The sequence below is a fragment of the Capricornis sumatraensis genome, chromosome 9, assembly GCF_032405125.1.
Source record: "Capricornis sumatraensis isolate serow.1 chromosome 9, serow.2, whole genome shotgun sequence".
NCBI lineage: Eukaryota > Metazoa > Chordata > Mammalia > Artiodactyla > Bovidae > Capricornis > Capricornis sumatraensis.
Window position 1 is genome coordinate 46,509,585 of NC_091077.1, and position 22,730 is coordinate 46,532,314.

At 50.5% G+C, this 22,730-nt stretch overlaps 1 protein-coding gene across 1 annotated transcript; it reads right to left on the bottom strand.

The window, feature by feature from the left end:
- Positions 1-16,106: 16,106 nt before the first annotated feature.
- TIFAB (TIFA inhibitor) lies at positions 16,107-16,700 on the bottom strand. Its single transcript, XM_068981082.1, has one exon. The coding sequence runs from the start codon at positions 16,698-16,700 to the stop codon at positions 16,107-16,109; it is 594 nt and encodes a 197-aa protein (XP_068837183.1).
- Between the last annotated feature and the right edge of the window lie 6,030 nt (positions 16,701-22,730).

Below are 22,730 nucleotides of genomic sequence, written 5' to 3' on the forward strand. Positions count from 1 at the left end.
GTTTTCTTGGTAAATGTCCCCCAGTCACCAGTGGGCTCTGATCTCTCCAGCACCTAATAATTCAAACAGCCTGGGGCAGTGAGCAGCTAACCAGCTGGACAGGCCTTGCAGCTGCACGATGAGGTTGAGGGGAAAGGGGGTGCTTCTCTTCTTGGGGTCTCATTCCACACACTGATGGCCATGGCAGACGCCCCTGTCCGCCGGCCCAGGGGTGAGGTTAATTCTCTCAAGGACCTGGGTGGGGATGTGCCTGGCTGTGGTGGCCGTTACGCAGTTTGAATCATGGCTGTCCCGGCCAGGCCATCGGGTGGAAATTAAAATTTAATTTAGACAGTCCCGTCTCTGCGGCCCTGGTGTCCGTCGTCTGGGTGATTGACTGGCTGGTTTCTTTCACCTTTGCACGCCTTGGGTTTTTACTGGCGGAGGAAATGAAGGCTGAACTGGGGCAGGAAATTCCATGTACACAGGTGTTTCTGGTTAGCCCCATGCACCTCACCCAGGGGCACAACTGGGGGCCAGGGATGCCTGTGTGAGCCTGGGGGCCTCTGTGGTGCGGCAGCTGTGGCAGCTTCGCATCTAGAGAAGGCTGGGTAGGATGATCAGGGCCACAGGGCAGACAGAGCTATCCACAAATGGGTCCCCAACTCGTCCTAAGGGCCCAAAGACTGCCTGCCACTGCCATGAAATCGCATCGGCACCTTGGTGAGAGCCACCCCGGCCCCTGTGCCTGCAGTGGGTGGCTGGTGGCACCAGGCCCTGACCTGGGAGATTAGCAGCGCCCTGAGGTGGTGTTTACACATTGTAGCCAGCACTTCATGTGGCTGACCTGCCCCCATTTTCACATCTTCTGAAGGGCTTAGAGATCCAAAAAGCATGCCTTCCCTTGCTTAAAGGGTCCCTGGAGGAATTGAGGAGGGCGGCCTTGGGCTTGGTCAGACACAGCCATCTGCAGGCTTCTTTCAGAGGCTGAAGAAGTGGTGTTCTTCATCCCATAATTATCTCCATTCTGCCATCTGGACACTTCCACCATTACTCATTCATCACCCTGGGTAAAGGCACTCAGGGCTCCTGTTAAACTCAGAGTGCCCCAGCGGGGAGGAAAGCACATGCTGGGAAATGACACGGGAGATACCCATCCTGCACCTCAGTTTTCACAACTGTAAAACGAGGAATTAGACCCAGGGTCTTCTGCTGGGTTGGCACATGGATAAATAAGAGGCTATTCATAGAACATTGGGCCCACAGTGGGTAACTAGCACACAGAATATTCACACCACTCTCAACTGGGCTCTAGCCCCTGGGAACTTGTCCAAGGGAATCATTCAAAAGGAAAATTATTTTATAAATAGTTTAGAGTATTATCTTAAGTCACGAAATTAAAAGACACTTGCTCCTTGAAAGAAAAGCTATGACAAACCTAGACAGCATATTAAAAAGCATAGATATCATTTTGCCAACAAAGGTCCATATAGTCAAAGCTGTGATCTTTCCAGTAGTCATATATGGATGTGAGAGTTGGACCATAAAGAAGACTGAGCACCGAAGAATTGATGCTTTTGAATTGTGGTGTTGGAGAAGACGCTTGAGCATTCCTTGGACAACAAGGAGGTCAAAGCAGTCAATCCTAAAGGAAATCAACCCTGAATATTTACTGGAAGGACTGATGCTGAAGGTCCAATACTTTGGCCACCTGATGCAAAGATGCAACTCATTGGAAAAATCTTGATGCTGGGAAAGATTGAGGGCAGGAGGAGAAGGGGATGACAGACAATGAGATGGTTGGATGGCATCACTGACTCAGTGGACATGAATTTGAGCAAACTCAAGGAGACAGTGAAGGACTGGGAAGTCTGGCCTGCTGTAATTAATAGGGTTGCAAAGAGTTGGACATGATTTAGCAACGGAACAACAATAATTAAGCACACACACACAAATTTAACCAATGAAAATGCCCATCACTGGTTATACACTGAGGTATGCCATTAATGAACAGCCAATAAGATCAGTATGACAAGTATGAAGCCAAGTCAAATACTCAGGAAATAGCTGAAGAAAGCAAGTCTACACCGCTAATTATGACTGTGGGAAAATGCATGACAGGTATGAAGAAGACTGAAGGGAGATGTGAGTAACTGCTTATTTAAATATATTTAAGTCATTCAATATTTAAATGCATAATAAAAATGAAAATTAAATGAGAACAGAGATAGATATGAATGTGTCTACATTACCGAGTTTCTTCTAGTATGAGAGCCTACGTCAGGAGTCCAGAACACAAAGTATGTGATCACAAAGGCTGGAGAAAAGCCTGCAGCTGGGGCCTTGCCCATGCAGAGAACACAAAAGCAGGCTCATGAGAATGTGTGTGGCCACCCGCGTGAACTTCCAGGGTTAGGCAGGAAGTCCTAAGGGAAATGGGGCTGAGCCCTCATCAGTCAGCCTCCTTTCACTGCCCAAGATCCCTACATACATCCCCTGCCCCTGTCGCTTACACAGGGTCCTAGGCCCGGTCCTCAAGATTCCGACCGACGCGCGGCTGCCCCTAGCGGTAGGGTGGGGAACTGCATTTTCATTGCTTTTCTGCGTTCCCGGTCTGGGCAGTATTATGGAAAGGACCTTGTTGTTTCGAGTGAAGCATAAATGAATGGCTGCTGGGTGGGACCAAGAGGATTGGAAGGTGAAGGGAGCCTAAACTAAGAGCTCCCTGCCTTATCTTCTGGCCCCTGCCTGGTGAACTGCAAGGCATAGACGGTGGGCGTCTCTCTCTCTCAACAGACTCCCCATAGTTCAAGTCACAGCTTCATCCTCCCAGCAGAAACCTGACCAGTCCAGTTCTGGTTGTCTGAGCTCAGAGCCCTTCTAGAATCTGGCTGTGGTCCTGGGTCCCTCACCCTTTCTCTGTTGCACCTCTGTATCCCTCCAGGCTTTCATAATGGACCTCAGTTCATTCTTATTGAATTGCCTTGGATGCAAAAGAATGGTTGGAATAGCAGCAACGGTTTGTAAATTTCAATTCCTCTTCTAAAACCACTTGTAAATATTTCTGCAGCTTTCCTCCCCTCTCCCTCCCACCTCTTCTTCCCCACCCACCCCACCCAACAGACAGGAATTATGAGACAGTAATTCACAACCCCTCCCTTTGCATCTCCTGCACCTTGTGGTTATCAGGATGGTTACTGCAGGGAGTAAGCTTGGCTCTGAACTACCTTCCAGACCTCAGACCCCACAAACGCCATCAGATAGGAGGCTTGTCATCTTGGAAAGAAAGGCAAAAAAGATAACTTCCAAATGTTGAACACTTGCTGTAGGTCAAGTATCATGCTAAGTGCTGCCTCCACCCATTTCCTCCTCCCAAACACCTTAGGAGACAGGTATTTCTGCTTTACAGATGGAAGAAACTGAGGCTGGGAGAGGTAGTAAGTGGTAGAGCTGAGATCCAGATGTTGGCTATCTGACTCCAGAGTCTAGGCTTTTCTTTGCTCTAAATCCCTTCACTGAACCTTCTCTTTTGTCTGTGGAATTCTAGGAAGTGTCGGTTCTGTTTCTCATCAGCAGGGCCTCCCGCTCCCCATGAAGCAGGGTCTCTGGGCATTTGCACATCATCCCTAGAGGGGAACCTTGGGTGTGCAGAGCCTCGTCTCAGGATCCAAAATGTCCAGAACTAGCTGGAGTCAGAGGCCTTCTGGCCCCTCTCCCCACCACATGGAAATGTCATTTGTAGTCAGCGGCTGTAGTTGGAGAACTGCCTTTTAGGTGCAGTGAGTCAAAGGACCACATGGAATCACTTTAGCCTGAGCCGGCGCTGGAGAAGCCCTGGCTCATGGCCATGAATGGCGGCATGTCCAATAACACTGAACTCCAGGCATGAGTGTTGCCAAGAAACCAGAGGGGGTTGGAGACTGACCAGCTCTCACATTGCATGCCAAGGTCCTGCATGGTGCTGGGTGTGTAGGTACTCAGGAACATAGTTGCCTGTTCTCTGTTAGAAAAGGGCCTTGGTCCTGTGGGCTGAGGGTCTTGGTCATAATAATAAAATGCCCTGTACTTTGACCATCTTGGGGGATGGAGGGTCTTAATCAGGGACCATAGGCCTCTGTGACTGTATGGAGCTTTATGTAGGTTTCTGTGTCCGAAGAGGAGCCACAGCTTTCTCTGCATTTTCAGAGGTATCCAAGACCCACAAGAGGCCAAAGACCACACTATCCAAGAAGACTGTAGTAGGAACAAAGGGATTACACCATTCAGCACGCTCAAATGTATAAGCCCATCCCTGGCACAGCTGGTGGGGGGAGATGTGCCAAGCTGGTGCAAGTATGTGAGGATGGGGAGTGGTTACCCAGGTCAGGTCGGCTCTCTGAGCAGAATGGAGCTCCTCCTGACTCCCTTCCCACGCTGACCACACAGGCTGCAGAGAGCATACCCACCCCCCAGGCCTTTGGGGAAGATGGCCTCCCCCACCATCATCTGTGAACCTCATCTCCAAGCTTAGGGCTTCCTGCCCCGGTGGGGTTGCCCCCTCTCTGAGCTCCAATTTCCCCATCAGCCTGGGGCCGTATATCTTCTCCTCCTTTCTCCTGGCTGCTTTATAGCTTGCTGGAAACACCTTCCCTTAGCACTTCGAAACGTATCACTTGAAAGCATCTTAACGTTAACCAATGTGATTCTTTTTTAATTTGAAGGGGCTTATTTCTCCGAATGGCTTTCCTGATCATATAGGAGGGCATGCTCCCTAATATTAAACTTTTTCTTTATAAAGAGCAAAAAAATGACTCACATCTGTTTGATATTTAATTCAAATTGAATGGCAGGACAGGAACAAAATTACACTGCAAAAGGCCATAAAGCGTGATGTTTAAAAGGGCCAAGCATACCAAACCTACATGTCAGAAAATTTGGAATGACACAGGATTGAGGGGATATGGCCTGAGCAATGGGGCCATATTCAAAATAACCTGATTTTCTCCTACCCAAAAGCCATAGAGGTGGTAGCCAAGCTGGGAGAAGGTGAGAGGTGGGAGAGACTCACGATGCACTGGAGGATTTTGTAGGGACAGGTTTCTAGCCACATATGAGTTTGGAGGTCTTGATGCCATCTAGAAACCACTGCTAATTGCTCTGGGTTGATGGGTGGCCTGTCTGGAGCCTCCCAAGGGGCTGCTGAGTAATGCTCACACACTGCCTAGGGGATCAACCAGGCATGCCCCACTGTCAGCATCCAGCAGGCCTTGGAGTTTGCCTATAGCTCAGAGACTGAGTGGGAAACCCCTCTGTTGATCAATAAACCAGAGACTCCAGTATCCTTTGTCTAAAGGGGATGAGAAATGGGGTGGGGCCCAGAGAGCTGTGCTTTCCTTCCTCTAAATGCCAGGCAATCCATCACCACCCCAGACTCTTAAAGAGCTCCCAGGAAAGAAGTGAGCGTGGTCTCCTACTTATCACCCCTGTTGCAAAGCCCCAGCACAAGCAGTCCACTTGTGAACCATATCTGATGACATCTGCGAGATGGGCATTGACGACGGAGCTCTGCAACCCGAGCTTGACTGGAGCAGATCGGGTGCCCCTTAGTGAGTGTACATGGAGAAGAGGGTGGGGAGAAGAGTAAGGATCTAGAAGAAATCAGATGCTGGCTCCCTCACTGACCAGCTGAAGTCACTTGGGCATGCATCTCCTCTCTCAGCCTTGGTTTCTTCATCTGTTGCACAGAATGGTTTAACATCTTCATAAGGTTATTTTGAATATCTAATGTTTTAAATCTAAACATATATTCACTTTTTTTTGGGGGGGTGGCTGTATCTAAATCCTTCATTCTTTCTGTTTAGATTATTTCTTTGACTCTCATACAGGATCCAACAGTGCTGTACAGAAACTACACATTTTTAAAATTTTTTAAAATATAAATTTATTTATTTTAATTGGATGTTAATTACTTTGCAATATTGTATTGGTTTTGCCATATATCAACGTGAATCTGCCACAGGTATACACGTGTTCCCCATCCTGAACTACCCTCCCTCCTCCCTCCCCATACCATCCCTCTGGGTCGTCCCAGTGCACCAGCCCCAAGCGTCCTGTATCATGCATCGAACCTGGACTGGTGATTCGTTTCATATATGATATTATACATGTTTCAATGCCATTCTCCCAAATCATCCCACTCTTTCCCTCTCCCACAGAGTCCAAAAGCCTGTTCTATACATCTGTGTCTCTTTTGCTGTCTCGCATACAGGGTTATCGTTACCATCTTTCTAAATTCCATATATATGCATTAGTATACTGTATTGGTGTTTTTCTTTCTGGCTTACTTCACTCTGTATAATAGGCTCCAGTTTCATCCACCTCATTAGAACTGATTCAAATGAATTCTTTTTAATGGCTGAGTAATACTCCATTGTGTATATGTACCACAGATTTCTTATCCATTCATCTGCCGATGGACATCTAGGTTGCTTCCACGTCCTGACTATTATAAACAGTGCTGCGATGAACATTGGGGTACACGTGTCTCTTTCAATTCTGGTTTTCTCAGTGTGTATGCCCAGCAGTGGGATTGCTGGGTCATAAAGCAGTTCTATTTCCAGTTTTTTAAGGAATCTCCACATTGTTCTCCATAGTGGCTATACTAGTTTGCATTCCCACCAACAGTGTAAGAGGGTTCCCGTTTCTCCACACCCTCTCCAGCATTTGTTGCTTGTAGATTTTTGGATCGCAGCCATTCTGACTGGCGTGAAATGGTACCTCATTGTGGTTTTGATTTGCATTTCTCTGATAATGAGTGAGGTTGAGCATCTTTTCTTGTGAAACTACACATTTAAAATCAATGAACAGATATTAAAGTTTTGCTCTTATATTTTTTAACCTGACTTTACAAACTGCATTTTACTGATTTTTCCTTGATATGTCTGTGGATGTAGCTATAGTAGAAGCATCTATCTCTATGTTACCTTTTTTTCTTTGTTTTGTTTTCAAACATTCATGTTTTAAGTACCAAAGCATTGTATGACTTTGTTAGGATGGTTACTCTAACCCCTCTACAGCTTCTGTACAGTAGCATCTTTATTTCCAAGGCGTTTTCACGTCAGTTATTTTGTGTCTCTGGCTCACAGTTAAGCACAAGAGACTGGCACTTTTTTCACACAATGGTGTGCTGGAGCTGTCTCATGCTGTCTTCTAAGAAATAATTGTTAAACAAGACACTGTTAAAAATTCAATTGTATGAATTCACAGTTAAATAAACCATATTATATACAAAGTTAATAAATAATCAAAACTCACAGCTTGCTAATTATTTTGCTGTATTTTAGAATATGCTCTTGTAAATTGTATCTGTATGATGGAAATGCTATGAAAGGGTGTGCTCACTGTGCATCTCTTTCCAAATCCAAGTTCAGTGATGGCATCTTGATACCTTGAAACTGACCACAGTTGGAGAATGTACATCATGGAAATCAGAAATCAGTCAACACTACACCCAGACTTCACGAACCACTCAGAGAGCCGGTTGTTGAACATTAACCAGCACATCCCCGATTGTTGAGATTGGCAAAGTGAGGCATGTGAACCTTTTGGTGACTCTCACAGCCACAATGAAAGTCCTCCTCTAAACCCACTGCTTTCTCCATCAGACTTAGCTCTTCAGCATTCCCAGGACCTCGTATCCAGGGTGTACAGCATTTCGTTATCCAGAACACTCTGGTCTTTTCCGAATGTCCCCTACCATTCCTCTTATGAGATCCCCTTGGCTTCTGAATTTCTCCTGAACTGAGCCAAATCATCCACTCTGGTTTGTAAAGCATGCTGAGACTTGAAGGTATTTTCTCTTTCTTTAACTGAAAGGAGCAAAACTCACAGCTCATCATTACCCCTCAGTTTTCTAACCAACACATTACCTGAAGCGCTTGACAAAGCCCAGAGGCAGGCGTGTGCATGTGAGTATGTGTGCATGCGTGCGTGCATGTGTGTGTGTGTGTGTGTGTGTGTTGGGGAAGGAGAAGTCAGACCACAGGAGGCTTTCCTGATGACGCAGCTTGAAGTCTGCGCAGCAACCGCAGACCCAGGAGAAGAGGAATGTAAAACCGAAAGATGAAGCCCCCTGATGACTAGCTTCCCTCTCTAGCCTCCAGCGAGTGCCACGGGGGACCACGTGTTCCTCAGTAATGCGGCCCAGCACCGGTTCTGGAAGCCTCCAGCGTCAAGCGTCCCGCTTGCCCGCTTCCAGGGTTCCTGGGTCAGAGCTCCAGCGTGGGAGCCCTGCACTGCATGTGTATGTTTTCCGGGAAGCAAAAGGCTTAGTGGTCTCGTTGCACCACGGACGCTTCTAGAAACAGAAAAACCTGTTGGACTCTTCTCATTCTGATCAATTAGTTGTTAAAATGCATGTTAACCTTTTAACCAGCGTCTTTGTTGTAGTTTGACCTGTTTCTCAAAGCTTCATTTTCCCTAAAAGTCTGCTTTTACCCCATGCAAATTCTTGAAGTCTATAGACACTTACCAAGGACCTATTGTGTGCCAGATGGCTGTTTGATCTGCAGACAGTTGCTGTCCGGGCTCTGCTGGGGGTGGTGCCGGCATGATACAGAGCACACAGCAAGTACACATATGCCCAGCTGAGGAAGTACCTTTTGTTCAGTGGATCACACCTGGAAATCCCCTCTGAGTGTCCCAACACTGTCTTGGAACTGGGAGGGAGCTGGCTTTTTGTGGAGAAAAGTCAAGGAGGATTCTGGGAGGGAGGAATGTTTAGGGATCCGTGGTGGTTCAGGTTGAATAAGAAATGGCTGGCATTTACTGAGCGTTTCCAAGGAAGATATGAGATATTGTACAGACTGTGTGTCAGTCTTCACAGAGGTGATAGGTACTAATAGTGGCCCCACGTTATACATGAAGGAAAATGGCCTGGGGGAGGAAGGCAGTTTCAGGGTCTGTAAGTGGAGGGCAGTGGGGGTCTGGACCCTGCTCTACTGCCCTGCCTCTCAGGTGGGAGAGGAGGGGGCTTGTCAAAGCAGAAACCCCGGCAGGACTGCCTGGCCCAAGCCAGGCCACATCAGTCGTCTTGGACATGTACTTTGTGCCCTCCGCCTTCCTTTCTTGCAAACTCTGAAGGTCACACACGTTGGGGTGACAGTGGTGGGGGGGGTTTGTATTTGCCAGTTGCCTTCAAGACGTCCCTGGGAGCCCTCTGGGCTGTGCCCCCACCCCCGTCTCCTCTCCATTTTCGGTGGCCACCCTAGGGCTCCAGGGCTTCCCTGGTGGCTCACATAGTAAAGAATCTGCCTGCAACGGGGGAGACCCATGTTCGATCCCTGGGTTGGGAAGATCCCCCTGGAGAAGGGAATGGTTACCCACTCCAGTATTCTTGCCTGGAGAATTCTTCTAACAGAGGAGCCTGGTGGGCTATAGTCCATGGGATTGCAAAGAGCTGGACACGACTGAGCGACTAACACTCTCACTTTCACTAGGGCTTCGGGGTGGGGGGCTGAGGGAAGTGCGATGGGCACACTCCTTGAGTGAGCTTTCTTGTTCCCCCTTCCCTCCTTTGCTCTGTCCTGCAGTGGAGTGGACCCTGCAGGCTGCAAATCCTAGGCTACTCATTAGCCTCTTGTCTCCCATAGGAGAGGGAGGAGCCCGCATGTTTTGCACTTTCTCTGGGCACCTTGGGGAAGAGTGTCTGGCAGGGGCTTCAGCTTCCTCTGGACAATTTCTGTCTCCAAGTCCCCAGCTTCTCTGGCAACACGGTCTCTTGCAAGTGACCATGCAGCCCCAGGATGGGGGCTAGCAGCAGTAGCACTTCCTGTTCCTCTTGATCTCTGAATTGCAGTGCCTATGTGGCATTTCTGCCATTCCACTCCCCGTGTGCCCAACGTCCTGATTCAATTTTTTTAAACACTCAAGAGTGTTTTGTTTTGTTTTTTTTTCTTGACTGGATCCTGACTGATACCCTCCCTGGCACTCTCTCCCCACCTCCCCTGCAAGCAAGGTGAACATAAGGGACCATCTTCCCAGCCCGTGTGAGCAAGAGGCTGATGAATGAAAGAATGATATCACAGCATCCTCATCCCTCAGAGAAGCAATTACGGAAACCCCGTGTACGGCTGCCTGGCTGAGCTTTCTCTCCAAAGGCCCCTGTCTCTGCTTTATTCTGAAGATTCCCCACCCCCTGCCCCCTGCCCCCACATCTTTAAAGGAAAGTGAGGCAGACAGCCCAGCTGGGGTTCCTTGCAGCTGTTGGAGTGCTTGGCTCAGAGCCAGGGCATCCTGATGGCGCTGCCCAGTACCTGCTCTATGTAAGCTCTGTGTCAGGTAACACCGAGAGGATCAGAGGGACAACAGAGGGGGAAGGAAAGCCCCCTCCACAACTCCAGATCCCACGGTTTCTCCCTCCTTTCCGGACTGTGGTTTGATTTTGACTCATAAGTGCCCTTTCTCGGACCTCTTCTTTCTTGTTCCCCAGTGACTGGCACGGAGCCCCTTAAACAAGCAGGCATCATGGGGAAATGGAGGCAGAGATAGGAACAGCTTGATTGTGCTGACACTGCTGCAGGAACACACATTTTTGTGGCTCAAGCCCCCCTTGCCAAATGGCGATATAAAGCCCTTTCAACTCACGTGCGTAAAGAAGAAAATAATTAAACTCTTCTGTTGAGGATCACCTGGCTCCCCCCATCCATTCACTTAGGATGTTTTGTTCCCACTGGAGCGTATGATTGGAAAACAAAGGTAAATGAGAGCAATTTATTCCCGGATCACTTCCCCCCCACTGCAGGATTAAAGCTGCCTCAGCCATAAAGAGTTTACAAACTCTAAAGAAAGATAATAACTTCCCTTCTCACGGCCCGGTCACGGGGAGGTAATGCATGTTTCCAATCAGCTGAGAATGGAACTCAAATGGTAGATTTTATTTCACTTTAATCCGCCTGTGAGTTCACTTTCAAGGTAAGAGGGACCACAACCTGCAATGTGAACAGAGTTTATTAACTTCGAAGTCTCCTCCTTAAGGTGGAGAAGCCAGCTTAGTTTACTCCTCGCCCCAAAGCCTTGCCTGGCTTGGGAGCCTGGTATGGTTGGTGCCTGCCTGGGGCACAGGGTGAGTGCTGAGCAGGTAGAGGGGCCTCAGTGATTCAGAGCCCAGCTAACCTGACAGCAGCATCAGCACCGCCAAAGGTCATGGAGGTGACAACGAGCCGTTCCCGAGGCATGGAGCTTACTTGCTTCTGCACATCTCTTTGCTGCCTACAGGACAGCCTGCCCACTCTGTGGGCTGCTGTGGGAAGAAGCCATTCTCAGGTCCTGTTTCAACTCTCTCTGGTCACGTGGCAAACTTGACCTAGCCCCCTGTCCCTGTCTTACTTCACACATTTACGAAGTCATCATCCAATGGAAGGGAAAAGGAGCTGTTTCCTTGATTGGCCTTTAATGGGTAAGGTTACCACTGGGAAGCCCTGCCCTCCCCAATCCTTCCCTTGACAACGTAGATGCCTCCAGCAGGGAGAGAGCTTCCCTGACTCAGATGGTAAACAATATGCCTGCAATATGGGAGACCCGGGTTCCATCCCTGGATCAGGAAGATCCCCTGAAGAAGGAACTGGCAACCCACTCCAGTATTCTTGCCTGGAGACTCTCGATGGACAGAGGAGCCTGGCAGACTAGAGTCCATGAGGTCGCAAAGAGTCGGGCACGACTGAGCAACTAACACACACACACACACACACACACACACACACACACACACACACACACACACACTACAGGGAATCTCTTTATGACACAATCTGGCCTGTGAGGAGTCTTGCTTCAGGGAGGCCATGTTTCCTAGTGTATGTTTGGGGGAGGAGGTCTGTGTGGACCCCAGGCCCAGACTCAATCCAGCCAGCCCAACCCCTGCCTGCTATGGTGCTGTGGTTGGGTGCCCACCCAGGGTGTCTCCTGGGGGCACCTATGTGCCCCTGTTTCGGACAGGAAGCGCTGGCTGAGAGCTGTCTGCTGGTGATGTGGGGCCCTGTCCAATCAGTCAACCTTCTCTGTAGTCATCACACACAGTTCCAAAAACCCAGAATCTGGGTTAAGTTTGGGCACAGAGGCTCAAGAATAGGCAGAAGAACCAGGCTTGTCCTGTCCCAGCCAGAGAGTCTCTCTCACCAGCCTAGCAGGTGAGACTTACTGTCTGCTCTGAGCTTGGTGGCCTTCTTGCCCCAGCCCTACCCACTGCAGGCCTTGGTCCTGCCCTCACTGGCCCTGAGAGGCTCAAGGTGACTGCTTTCCTGACCACGTCTGCCTGTCTGCCCACACCTCCCTGCCCAGCTCTGTGATGGCCATCAGGAAATCAGCAGCAACAACCCAGGGTTCTTGTCTGTACAGAGCTTGGGCTCTCACAGGAGAGAGAGCTGTGGACTCCGTGGGCACAGCACTCTGCTGCAGGGAGAGCATGGCCGTGCTGGGCCACGGCCAGGCCCACACTGTCTGCTGCATTTGCTGCCACGACAACTTCCCGGGCTTCTTCGTGCCTCGGAGCCCCACACCGGGGCTGTTTATGGAGACTTCTTGTGTCTTCCTCTTGTGTCATCCCTCCTCGAGGCGGCACAGTGACTAACAGATGGGTTGAGGAGACTCTCATTTTTGGAAAAGCAGAGGAATGTAGGGGTTACAGTGCCTGAAAGGGCACGAGGAATTATTTCTAAATTTCCAGATGTCTTAGAGAATTGCAGCACTCTGGGATACACCTGAATGTAATTGATGTAGCACTTAGGGGCAGATGTGTGTGTGTGCAAGCTGAGTCCATGGTTCTACATGCATCCCATTCATTTCACTAGATCCAACAATGAAAGCCATCCTATTGAGCACTTCCTTGTGCTCCAGACACTGCACTAGGTGCTTCGTATGCTGTGCCTCATTTTACCTTCTCAGAGCTCTCATTTTCCCCATTTTACAGAAAAAGAAACTGAGGTACCAGGTGATTCAGTCATTTGACCAAGATCACAGAGGTAGTAAGTGTGGAGCAAGAATTCTCACCCAGACAACAGCCTGACTGCAGAGCCCCAGCTTAGACCTAGCACAGTGTGAATGTGTGTGTGTGTGTGTGTGTGTGTGTGTGTGTGTGTGCTCATGCCCGCCTCTGAGCCACATGGGCTGCCCTGTATATGAAAGATGAGAGAATGCAGAGGACTGTTGAGAGGGACTCACCACCCTGCTCAGTCTGAGCAGCAAAGAAAAGGGGTATCACGTTCATGGACCAGGGCCTGAAGCCAACCTGACGGCTCTCACTAGCTAGATGAGATAGCTAGACTAGACACCTAGCTGAGAAAGGGGTGGGTGTTGGGCTCTGGTGATTGAAATGGTTTCTACCCAAGAAAAATGGAGGCTTGCATGGAGTGGAGCTTTGCTGTCTTGGAAACATGCTAGGAGGCAGGCAGTGAGTTTCTGGAAGGGACTTCACGTACAGGTGGGGTCTGAAAACAACAAGCTGAGTGTTTCTTGGCTCCCTTCCACCCTGTCTCTGGTCTTGCCCTTTTCCGGCCCGCTGTGTCGTCCGTACTGGGGCCCAGAGGGCCTCATGGACTTCACCCCAGCTCAGAAACTCCTGAAGGGAGGAGGCAGGCTGCTCCCTCTCCTAGACCCCCAGCTGTGATGGGTTCACGTCTTCCTGGAGGGCAGAGGACTCTCCGTGTTCAGCAAAGGTTCCTTGGTGGAGCAGGGGAGCTGCACCCTGGGGACTCCGGGGAGCCACCCGCCAGCGTCTGCTCTTCTTCCACCTCTGATGTTCAGTCTCCAGGCAGTGGCTTCTCAGTGCTGCACGAGAGGGGCTGCTGCTCCCTAATGCATAGTTTGAGGGACACTTTGGTCTCCGGAGGGATTGTTGTGTGAAAAATAAAGGCGGTTCCCAAACAGTGGGCTTCGTCCGACCACACCACACATGGCTTCTGCTGCTCACCAGCCTTGACCCTTGTGTTTCCCATTCTACAAACTCCAAAGAGTGGGACTTCTGGTGCCAACATTTATGATATTAAACCCGCTCCTGACTGCCCACTAGTCCATGGCTAAGACAAAATTTTTCACTAGGGAATCACAGAATATGGATAAGTCCTTGGGCTCTGCAGTCAGTCTGCCTAGCTCCTAAACTTCTCTCACTCCATATACCTATCTAAGTGAGCCCTTGGGTCAGGACCTACGTTGCCCTCTCTCAGGTCTCGCAATAGAAGCTAACACTTCCTGAGCACCCATTGTGTGCCTGGTGCTGCCCTAAAGGCCTTATGTATGCCACCTCCTAACACCCTAGCAGTGGCTCCAGCAGGGAGGTGCTATCATCTTACCCATTTTCCGGGATAAGTGGAGAGACAAAAGTAGGCCAAGTCACTTGCCTGAGATCACATAGCTTGCGAGTGGTGTGATGTTGAGCAAGATACTTCACCTTTCTGAGCCTCAGTTCCCTCATTTGTACAGTGTGGCTAACACTGTTGTCTTTCTGGATGTTGTGAAGATTGAATGGGGGAATGCACATAGCACCTAGCAGAGTGCTGAGCACATAGCAAGTGGTCACCAGACACGGCCACTTAAGAGCAGATCTGAGGTTAATAACCCCAGGGTGAGGAGAGAGAAAACACGATGTCTCTAGCATTGCCTACAGTGCGTTAACTCCAGAATGCATGACATTCCTGAGTCCCCTGTAAACTCCTTGGGGTGGGTGCTTGGTGAAAGTCTGATGAGTGACTGAGTGAAGGACTGCTTTGGGAGCCCCCTGGGCCATTCACAGCTTTGGACAGCCCCTTTCTCTTACATCACTCATCCTCTCCTGCCTGGTGGCTGTGACTTGAGTCTATCTGCCTCACTCCCTGTAGAATAGAATCTTCCCAAGTCAGAGCAGCCTGGGTCCTGCCCACTGCTATCTTTCCCAAGGAGACGATGTCAGACCTGGCAGTATAATGGAAATTCCTTGCAGCCTGGGTGCAAAAGGATCTCTCTTCTTGGGCGGGAAGTGGAGAATGTTGAAAACCTTGTTGAAGGTGGTTACAGACTTGGAATGTGAGCCAGCCAATGGGCAGCTTCAGGGCCTTGGGTATCACAGAGCAGGGTCTAGGCTGATGGCAACCATCTGGGTCTGAGGCCCCTCCTTTTATTACACAGGTGAACATGGTTTCTAAACCACACTCCCTGTCCCCAGGATGGCATGGAGTGTGGCTGTGTATGCTCTGCTCCCCAGCACTTGCTTTCCAACATTTGCTGAGAAAATGAGCCCATGCTTGATCCGCTGCTAGTCCACCCGCCTGGGCACATGAGCCACCGGGGAGTGAAATAACCGCTGCACTGCATTCTACCGCAGCCTCCCACCCCGCCTCACAGCGTTAGTCCTGGAGGAGGCCACTGCTGTGGGAAGCCGCCTTCACCGGAAGGCCTCTGCTCTCTAATCCTGCAAGACTTCCACCCTCAGGTGAGAGTGAGGGACCGTGAGGATGAGGAGGTTATGGCGACAGTGAATTCCCAAGCAGGCCCAGCCCCCAGCTCTCCATCCCCAGGAAGCCCTGGACTCCACCTTCGTCCTTTCCAGAGATGTGAGCCCCCACCTCTCCAATTTCCTCTCACACCTCTTCTCTATTTCCCGCCCCCACCTCTGCGTGACGACGTGGCGTGCATGCGGCCCATCTGGGGGATCAGGGAATCCTGTTGGGCATGCCAGCTTAATGAAATACTTGCAGTTTATTAAACACAGGCTTCCCTAAGCCCCGAGAGCCTGTGGGTATTTGAAAGCCCAAGGTAACCCCGAGCTACCACAAACGTAATTGTTACATGTGTCCCTGCATTCCTGGTGCAACCTCAAACTCCAACTCTTAAATGGCACACAAAATTAGCGACATAAAGTAACTCCTAGTCAGAGGAGAGGGGGAAATGTGGGGAAACACTGAGGGAGGCTCCCAGAATCCCTCAGGGCCTTTAAAAGTATATGAAGTTCCTGTTACCTCACATAGCTGTGGCCGTGGAGGGCGCTCCCCTCACCCCCGGCCATTCATGTTTGCAGAATCGGTTCATTATTATGCGGGCCTGGCCTGTCAACCTGGCATGATGTAGCTTGAATATTTCAAGTCCCGTTTCAGCCGAGGCGTGCTCCAGGGTGGCCAGCGGGGCTAGCTGAGCGCACCATCTAGGGGCTCCCTCTGGAGAGGTATTTCTGGTGCTCCTCCAGGGCTGGGCTGGAGAGGGCTGTGGAGAAACCCCAGGTGATCTGGAGCCCCCTGCCCGGAACCTGGAGGAGGCTGCTCCTGGGGCACACTTTCCCGTTCGTCCGTCTCCTCGGCACGGAGCCTATAAATCAGAGGCGAGGGACTGAGATGGAAGCAGCAGACAAAGGCCTCCAGGGAGGTGCCTCCCTCAATGCGGACCACCATCTGGACGCCAGAGAAGGCCACTCTGTTGACGGCAACCAGGGGCACCTGCTCCAGGAACCTCAGCGTCAGCCCGTTGACCCACACGCGGCCCTTGCGGCTCAGGACCTTCAAGCTGAAGGCCAGCCAGGCGCTGCCCTTCTCCAGGTGGGGCTCCAGTGACAGGTGCTGGCGGGAGAGGCGAGGGAGCTGCAGCCGGAGGTGGGCGTCCGGTCCCCTGCCCACCAGCAGTGGGCTGGCGTCGTGCTCCACCTGAGGAGGGACATAAGCAAAGGTGGCAGAGCCTGGCGTGGGGTGGTGCAGGCTCACCCGAAGGACTGTGAGGGGCCTCTCCATGGACAGGAGCCTGGAAAAGATGGAACACAGATGCACAGGCCTGAGCGGTGGCAGTCACTCCCTCTGTGACTCCTTGAGCCCAGACATGCTTGCCGCCCTCAGGGATCCCCAGTCGCCACCAGCCAAGCAGAGCCCGGCACTGAGCGTGGATGTGGTCACTCTGCTCCAGCCAGGCTGCGGCCATGGCCTGAGCTTCGCCCACTGTTTCTAGCCTCAACTTCATCCCTAACACACTCTGTGAGTTAGTGGGGCATGCCACTCACTCCCTAAATTTTAGTTCTCTTTAACATAACATAGGTATGTGCATCCTTGTCCTTGCAAAGTCCAAGGCACACCAGCCAGTGTGGTGGGGTTTTGGTGACATATTGGCGTCTGGGGACAATTTGCCTGGCTTCCTGGGAAAGGAAGGATGGAAGATAGGCTCCACCTTCCTTGTATCCGACAGTCACATGACAAACGCTTGCCGAGCCCTCCCCTGAGCCAGGCACTGACCAGCTGCTGGGATGAGCAGATCAACAGGAGTACCCAGCTGCATAAGGAGAAGGGGCTTCTAGTTCCCAGCATTAAGGAGGGGCCCAGAAGAGGGAAGCTCCTGGGAGCTGGGAAGGGCTGCCTGGACACACCAAGGAAGAACAAAACACCTAGCACATTCCAGAGGATGAGATGGTTGGGTGGCATCACTGAGTCGATGGGTGTGAGTTTAAGCAGGCTCAGGGAAGCCTGATGTGCTGCAGTCCATGAGATCTCAAAGAGTTGGACAGGACTGAGTGACTGAACAACAGCAACAAGCACATTCCAAGTGCTCCTATGGATGCTAATGCTGTGAACATCTGCTCCTCAGTCTGGGGCAGAAGACAGGTCCTGAGGATGCACTTGGCAAGAGCTGAGATCTCTCTCAGAACTGATAGTGGCTCCCTGGAGGTTGACTGGCCATATCTGCTCGTGTGCAATGCACATGTCCCTTGCCCCAGCAACTTCATTGCCAGAAATTTGCCCTTCAGAATCTAACTGGAACATGCAGGGAGGCTCTGTTCCCCCATGGAGCTGAGGAACATAAACTCCCTGGAATGTGTACCAACCCCAGATGGCCCAGGTCCTGCCACCACCTTCTGCAGGAACTGAGGGCTGAGTGGATCTGAATAGCTAACTGTATGCTTTTTCCAGCTCAAGGCTTTTGCTTACAGTACTTTCTTTCCTGAAAACGCATCTTCCATCCCAAACTGCTTATCTTTAAAGGCCTGGGTCATATGTGACCTCTCCCATGAAGCTCTTTTCTTCTGTCTACACTCTGACCCTCACAACAAGGAGACTCCCCCCAGGGCTGCCCCCTTTCCATTGTGTTTCAGTGATGTGGGTCCTTGTCCCATCTTCTCTGTTGTCCCTGAGACCTCCTGAGGGTAGAATTGCCTCCATGCCCCGAGTCCCACTGCGCAGCACAGACAGGACCGGGCCACAGCAAGTGTCTGGAGGCACATTTGCCAAATAGCTAAATGAGAAGAGGCTCACACACGTGAAAATCATGTGAAATCAAGTCCAGAGCAACCCCATGTGAGAGTCTGGTCCTTAAAGGCTGTGGGACAGGCTTCAATCCCCTACAAACTCTGGAGGACCCCGTGTCTTTTGGTGAAGTAATGGTGAGAGCCTCTCAATCTGACAATGAGTGGCGAGCCCTTAGGACACCCCATTTTCCCTCATGCATACACACACACCGCCCCCACACACCCCATTCACATCCTCCATCTGGCCCCAGTATTCCTGCAGAAAGCCTCTCCCTCAGGTGTGTGTACACCGGCCCTATTTACTTTCATGTATACAAGTACAAGAACAGCTGAGCTGGATGTCCAAGTCCTCAGGCCTGGCCAGAAACTTGGGGTTCACTTCTCGGAATCAATCCCATGGCCTAGGGACCCTCAGAGAGTCCCTTGGAAAGAAGGGCTCACCACTGTTCCTGTGACCTTACTCTGCTTCACTGGGAACCCCAGAGCCCATAGCAATCCCCCTGGCCTTGCAGAGCTCTTCTCCTATCTCCAGTTATTCTGGGGTATGTGCCTGGCGAGGAGCCTGCAGGGGCCCTGCTCCCCGCCCTGCCGCTCTCAAGTTTAAGTTCAAGCCCCTCTGATCTCCACCTACCTTACTTCCCGGGGTGCATCTAGCTCTGGGACAGCAGCTGTGAGCTCCCCGAGGGTGGGGGGCATGTGAGTCTGGGCTGAGGCAGGCCTGGAGATGGCAATGACAACTGCGGTTTGGGGAGGTGATATACGTCACCATGCACATCAACTCTGTTGCTCTCTTCCTTTTTCCCTTTTGAAAGAAACTGGAAGTGTAATCTCCTGTTGCAGAAGTGCAACCCCGCTGCTGAGAGGTTGAAAACCCCATGGGACCGTGGCTAGGAGAAGCCACTGAGTTCCCTCCTGGGTTTCATCTCGGCAGGCCTGAGGACCTTGAGAATGTTTCCAGGGTGTCAGCTGAGTTTCTCTTCTCCCCTGCCAGGTGTGGAGTGGCAGGGGGTAAGGCATCCCAGACCTGTTAGAAAGGGGAGCCCTTTTGGACAGATGGCCAGTGAGGGGCATCCCCACTGCTTTTGGGAGGCTGTGAGGGGGCCACTGTGGCTGTTGGTGGTGGCCAAGGAGCTGCGGGGGACATGGTGGTCTGCTGAGTGTTTCAGGGAAGGACAGGGCCTCCAGGGAAGGAGAAAACGGCTGCTAACAGTGGGTGGCCCCTCCCACAGTAGGACAGCAGGAGGGCCCCCCCTATGTCCACCCATCTGGAGTCAGTCCCGCTGGCCTTTGGGAGCAGCCTGGACCAGACCAAGATGGGTGTGTGCCCAGCACTGTGGGGTCTGGCCATCCTGGAAGTGCCCCAGTGTTACTACAGTGTAACCCTTCAGCTGGTGCAGTTCTACCTAGTCTGGCCTTCCTTCCATTGTACCCACCGACTAGCTAAGCTGGCAAGAGACATGTGCCCATCTTATACAGGGGGCGAACAAGGGGTCCAAGGTCCCAGAACAAGTAAACAACATCGTCCTTTCACTTTTTTCCCATCAAACCCTGGCTATCCTGAGGATTCTTAGAGATTATACAAGTGAGTGTTGTAGGCTGGGCCACTCCTATCAGCCAGCAGGTGTCTCTCCAATCTGCCTCCTTGACCCCCAGGCCCACTGCTTACTTCCTCCTCATGTTACCCTTGTGGCCCCAGAGATTTCAGCAGGCCTCACACTGGGGCTAAGTCTCTGTGGGTACTATTCAGGACTCCTAGCCTGCACCCTCTATTCTCAGCAAGTTGTTTGCTTCATTAGTAGGAAGGAAAAACAGAGAGCTCTGAAAACATTCATCCATCCTTGCCCACCCCAGCCTGTGACACAACCACTGGGGCTCCCCCAGAGACGGGAGCTATACCTGCCCCGGAAATGAACCAAGCTATCTCCCTGTATCCCATCTCCTCCATGTGCTCTCCCTCTCTGAGGTCCAATCTGCATCAGCTGTGCCAAGCGCGTGTGTGAGGCCCACCCTCAGGGACTGCACCTTCAGGATACCCAGGATGCCAACATTCTCAGTGGGAGCACATGGAGATCTTGGCATACACAGTCGTTGCAATAGAAGAGCAGAGGTGAGAGAGACACATGGAGTATTCTAGGAGGGCTTCATGGAGAAAGGAGTCCCTAGGCCAGCTCTTAACCTCAAAGCTAGACTGGAGAGACTGGTTGTCTAGCAGTTAAATGTTGGCTTTGGTGTCGGTTGTATCCAGATTCAAGCTCTGTATCTTTTTCATGATTGCCTGATCCTGGACAAATCTTTTCACCTTTCCTGACTCAGGTTCTCCATCTGTGAAATGGGGACAGCCATAGCACCCACCTCAATGGTCTGCTTTGAGGATTCCTTTTTTGAAAAGCATTAAAAAGCTTAGGTATGGTACCTGGAACACAGAGTCGAACTCAACGAATGGGAGCTGATACAAATAATCAATGACGAGATTTCAACTCCCGCCATGAAATAGGCGGTGACAGACTAACTTCCCAGTAACAGCAATTATAAATGGTAGGTTTTTCAAAAGATTTGTTAGAAGAGATTGGAGAGCAACAAGGCAGCTAGACTTGAGGGGCCAGGACCCCACTGAGAAGAAAAGCCCATTTACTTTAATTTTTTTAAGATTTATTTTTGATGCAGACCATTTTTAAAGACTTTATTGAATTTGTTACAATGTTGCTTCTGTTTTATGTTCTGGCTGTTTTCTTCTTTTTGGCCATGATGCATGTGGAATCTTAGCTCTCGAACCAGTGATTGAACCCACACCTCATGCATTGGAAGGAGGTCCTAACTCCTGGATTGCCAGGGAAGTCCCAGGAAAGCCCATTTAAGTCTGACTTGCTACCCCTCTTCCTTGTGAGACGTTTGCTGGTTTGAAAGTGATGCAGGCCTGCAGGCTGAGCAAAGAGTGACCACCGAGATTCTCAAGGGTCTCCCCAGACAGAGGAGGCACAAACTGGGACTCAGCCCTTGAGAAGCCAAGTGAAAGTGAAAGTCTCTCAGTCGTGTCTGCCTCTTTGTGACCCCATGGACTGTGCAGTCCATGGAATTCTCAAGCTAAGCACCTGGATAAAAGAGCATGCAGAGAAGTGAGTTCATATTCTGTTCTACCTTCAAGATGCCTGCTGGTCTCAAAGCAGGAGGAATGAGACACCAAGGAACCAAATAAATGCAAGAGCTCAAAGGCTAAGAGGCTCAGCAGAGGGTGTGGCTGTCTCTTGGTGCTGGGAGACCAAACTTGGAGGTCAGGTCCAACCAGGGAAGAGGGGGACCCTGCTAAAAAATCCCCCAGACTTTCAAATGAGACCCTCTGCAGTACACGGGGATTAAGGACAAACCAAACTAGACCAGGTCTTAAGAAGGTGGAAACCTGGCCCCAGATGATCCTAATCTCTCTTCTCTAACTACCTTTTAGAAGAAAAAGAAATACTTGCTAGACCAAGTTTACATCATACAGAGCCTCTACAACTTCTCATTAACAGTGTTCTGTGATTAAGCTACCTCCAGTGCTCTTGCCTGGAGAATCCCAGGGACAAGGGAACCTGGTGCGCTGCCGTCTATGGGGTCGCACAGAGTCGGACACGACTGAAGCGACTTAGCAGCAGCAGCATGATTAAGCTACAGGTTGTTCAGTTACCCAGTTGTGCCTGACTCTTTATGACCCCGTGGACTGTAGCACATCAGGACCCCCTGTCCATCACCATCTCCTGGAGATTGCTCAAACTCATGTCCATTGAGTCTGTGATGCCATCCAACCATCTCACCCTCTGTCATCCCTTTCTCCTCCTACCTTCAGTCTTTCCCAGATCAGGGCCTTTTCCAATGAATCGGCTCTTCACATCAGGTGGCCAAAGTATTGCAGCTTCAGCTTCAGCATAGGTCCCTCCAATGAATATTCAGGATTGAGTTTATTTGTGACTGACTGGTTTGATCTCCTTGCAGTCCAAAGAACTCTCAAGAGGCTTCTCTAACACCATAGTTTAACTGTCAAAAAAACAAGAGAAAATCAGCAGAAACAATCTCACTACATATGCCACAAAAAAGATCTGTACAAGAATGTTCATAGCAGTTTTATCCTATTAACCCCAAACTGGAAACAGCCCAAAGGTCCATTAAAAAGAAAATGGATAAACAAATTGTATAATAAATATATATAAAAATGTATACAGTGAACAACTACATAGCAGTAAAAAAAGAGAATGAACCAGCGATACATACAACAGTGGAGGTGGATCTTAGGCCCATTTTGGAGAGCAAAAGAAACAGGCACAAATGATACAGACAGTATGATTACATTAAATGCAAGAACAGATAAAACTAGCTTCCCTGGTGGCTCAGAGGTTAAAGCGTCTGCCTCCAATGCGGGAGACCCGGGTTTGATCCCCGGGTCGGGAAGATCCCCTGGAGAAGGACATGGCAATCCACTCCAGTATTCTTGCCTGGAGAATCCCATGGATGGAGAAGCCTAGTAGGTTACAGTCCACGGGGTCGCAAAGAGTCGGACACG

Bases quoted from the DNA above. Each gene is read 5' to 3' on its own strand.
- TIFAB (XM_068981082.1), bottom strand. From the start codon at position 16,700: ATGGAGAGGCCCCTCACAGTCCTTCGGGTGAGCCTGCACCACCCCACG.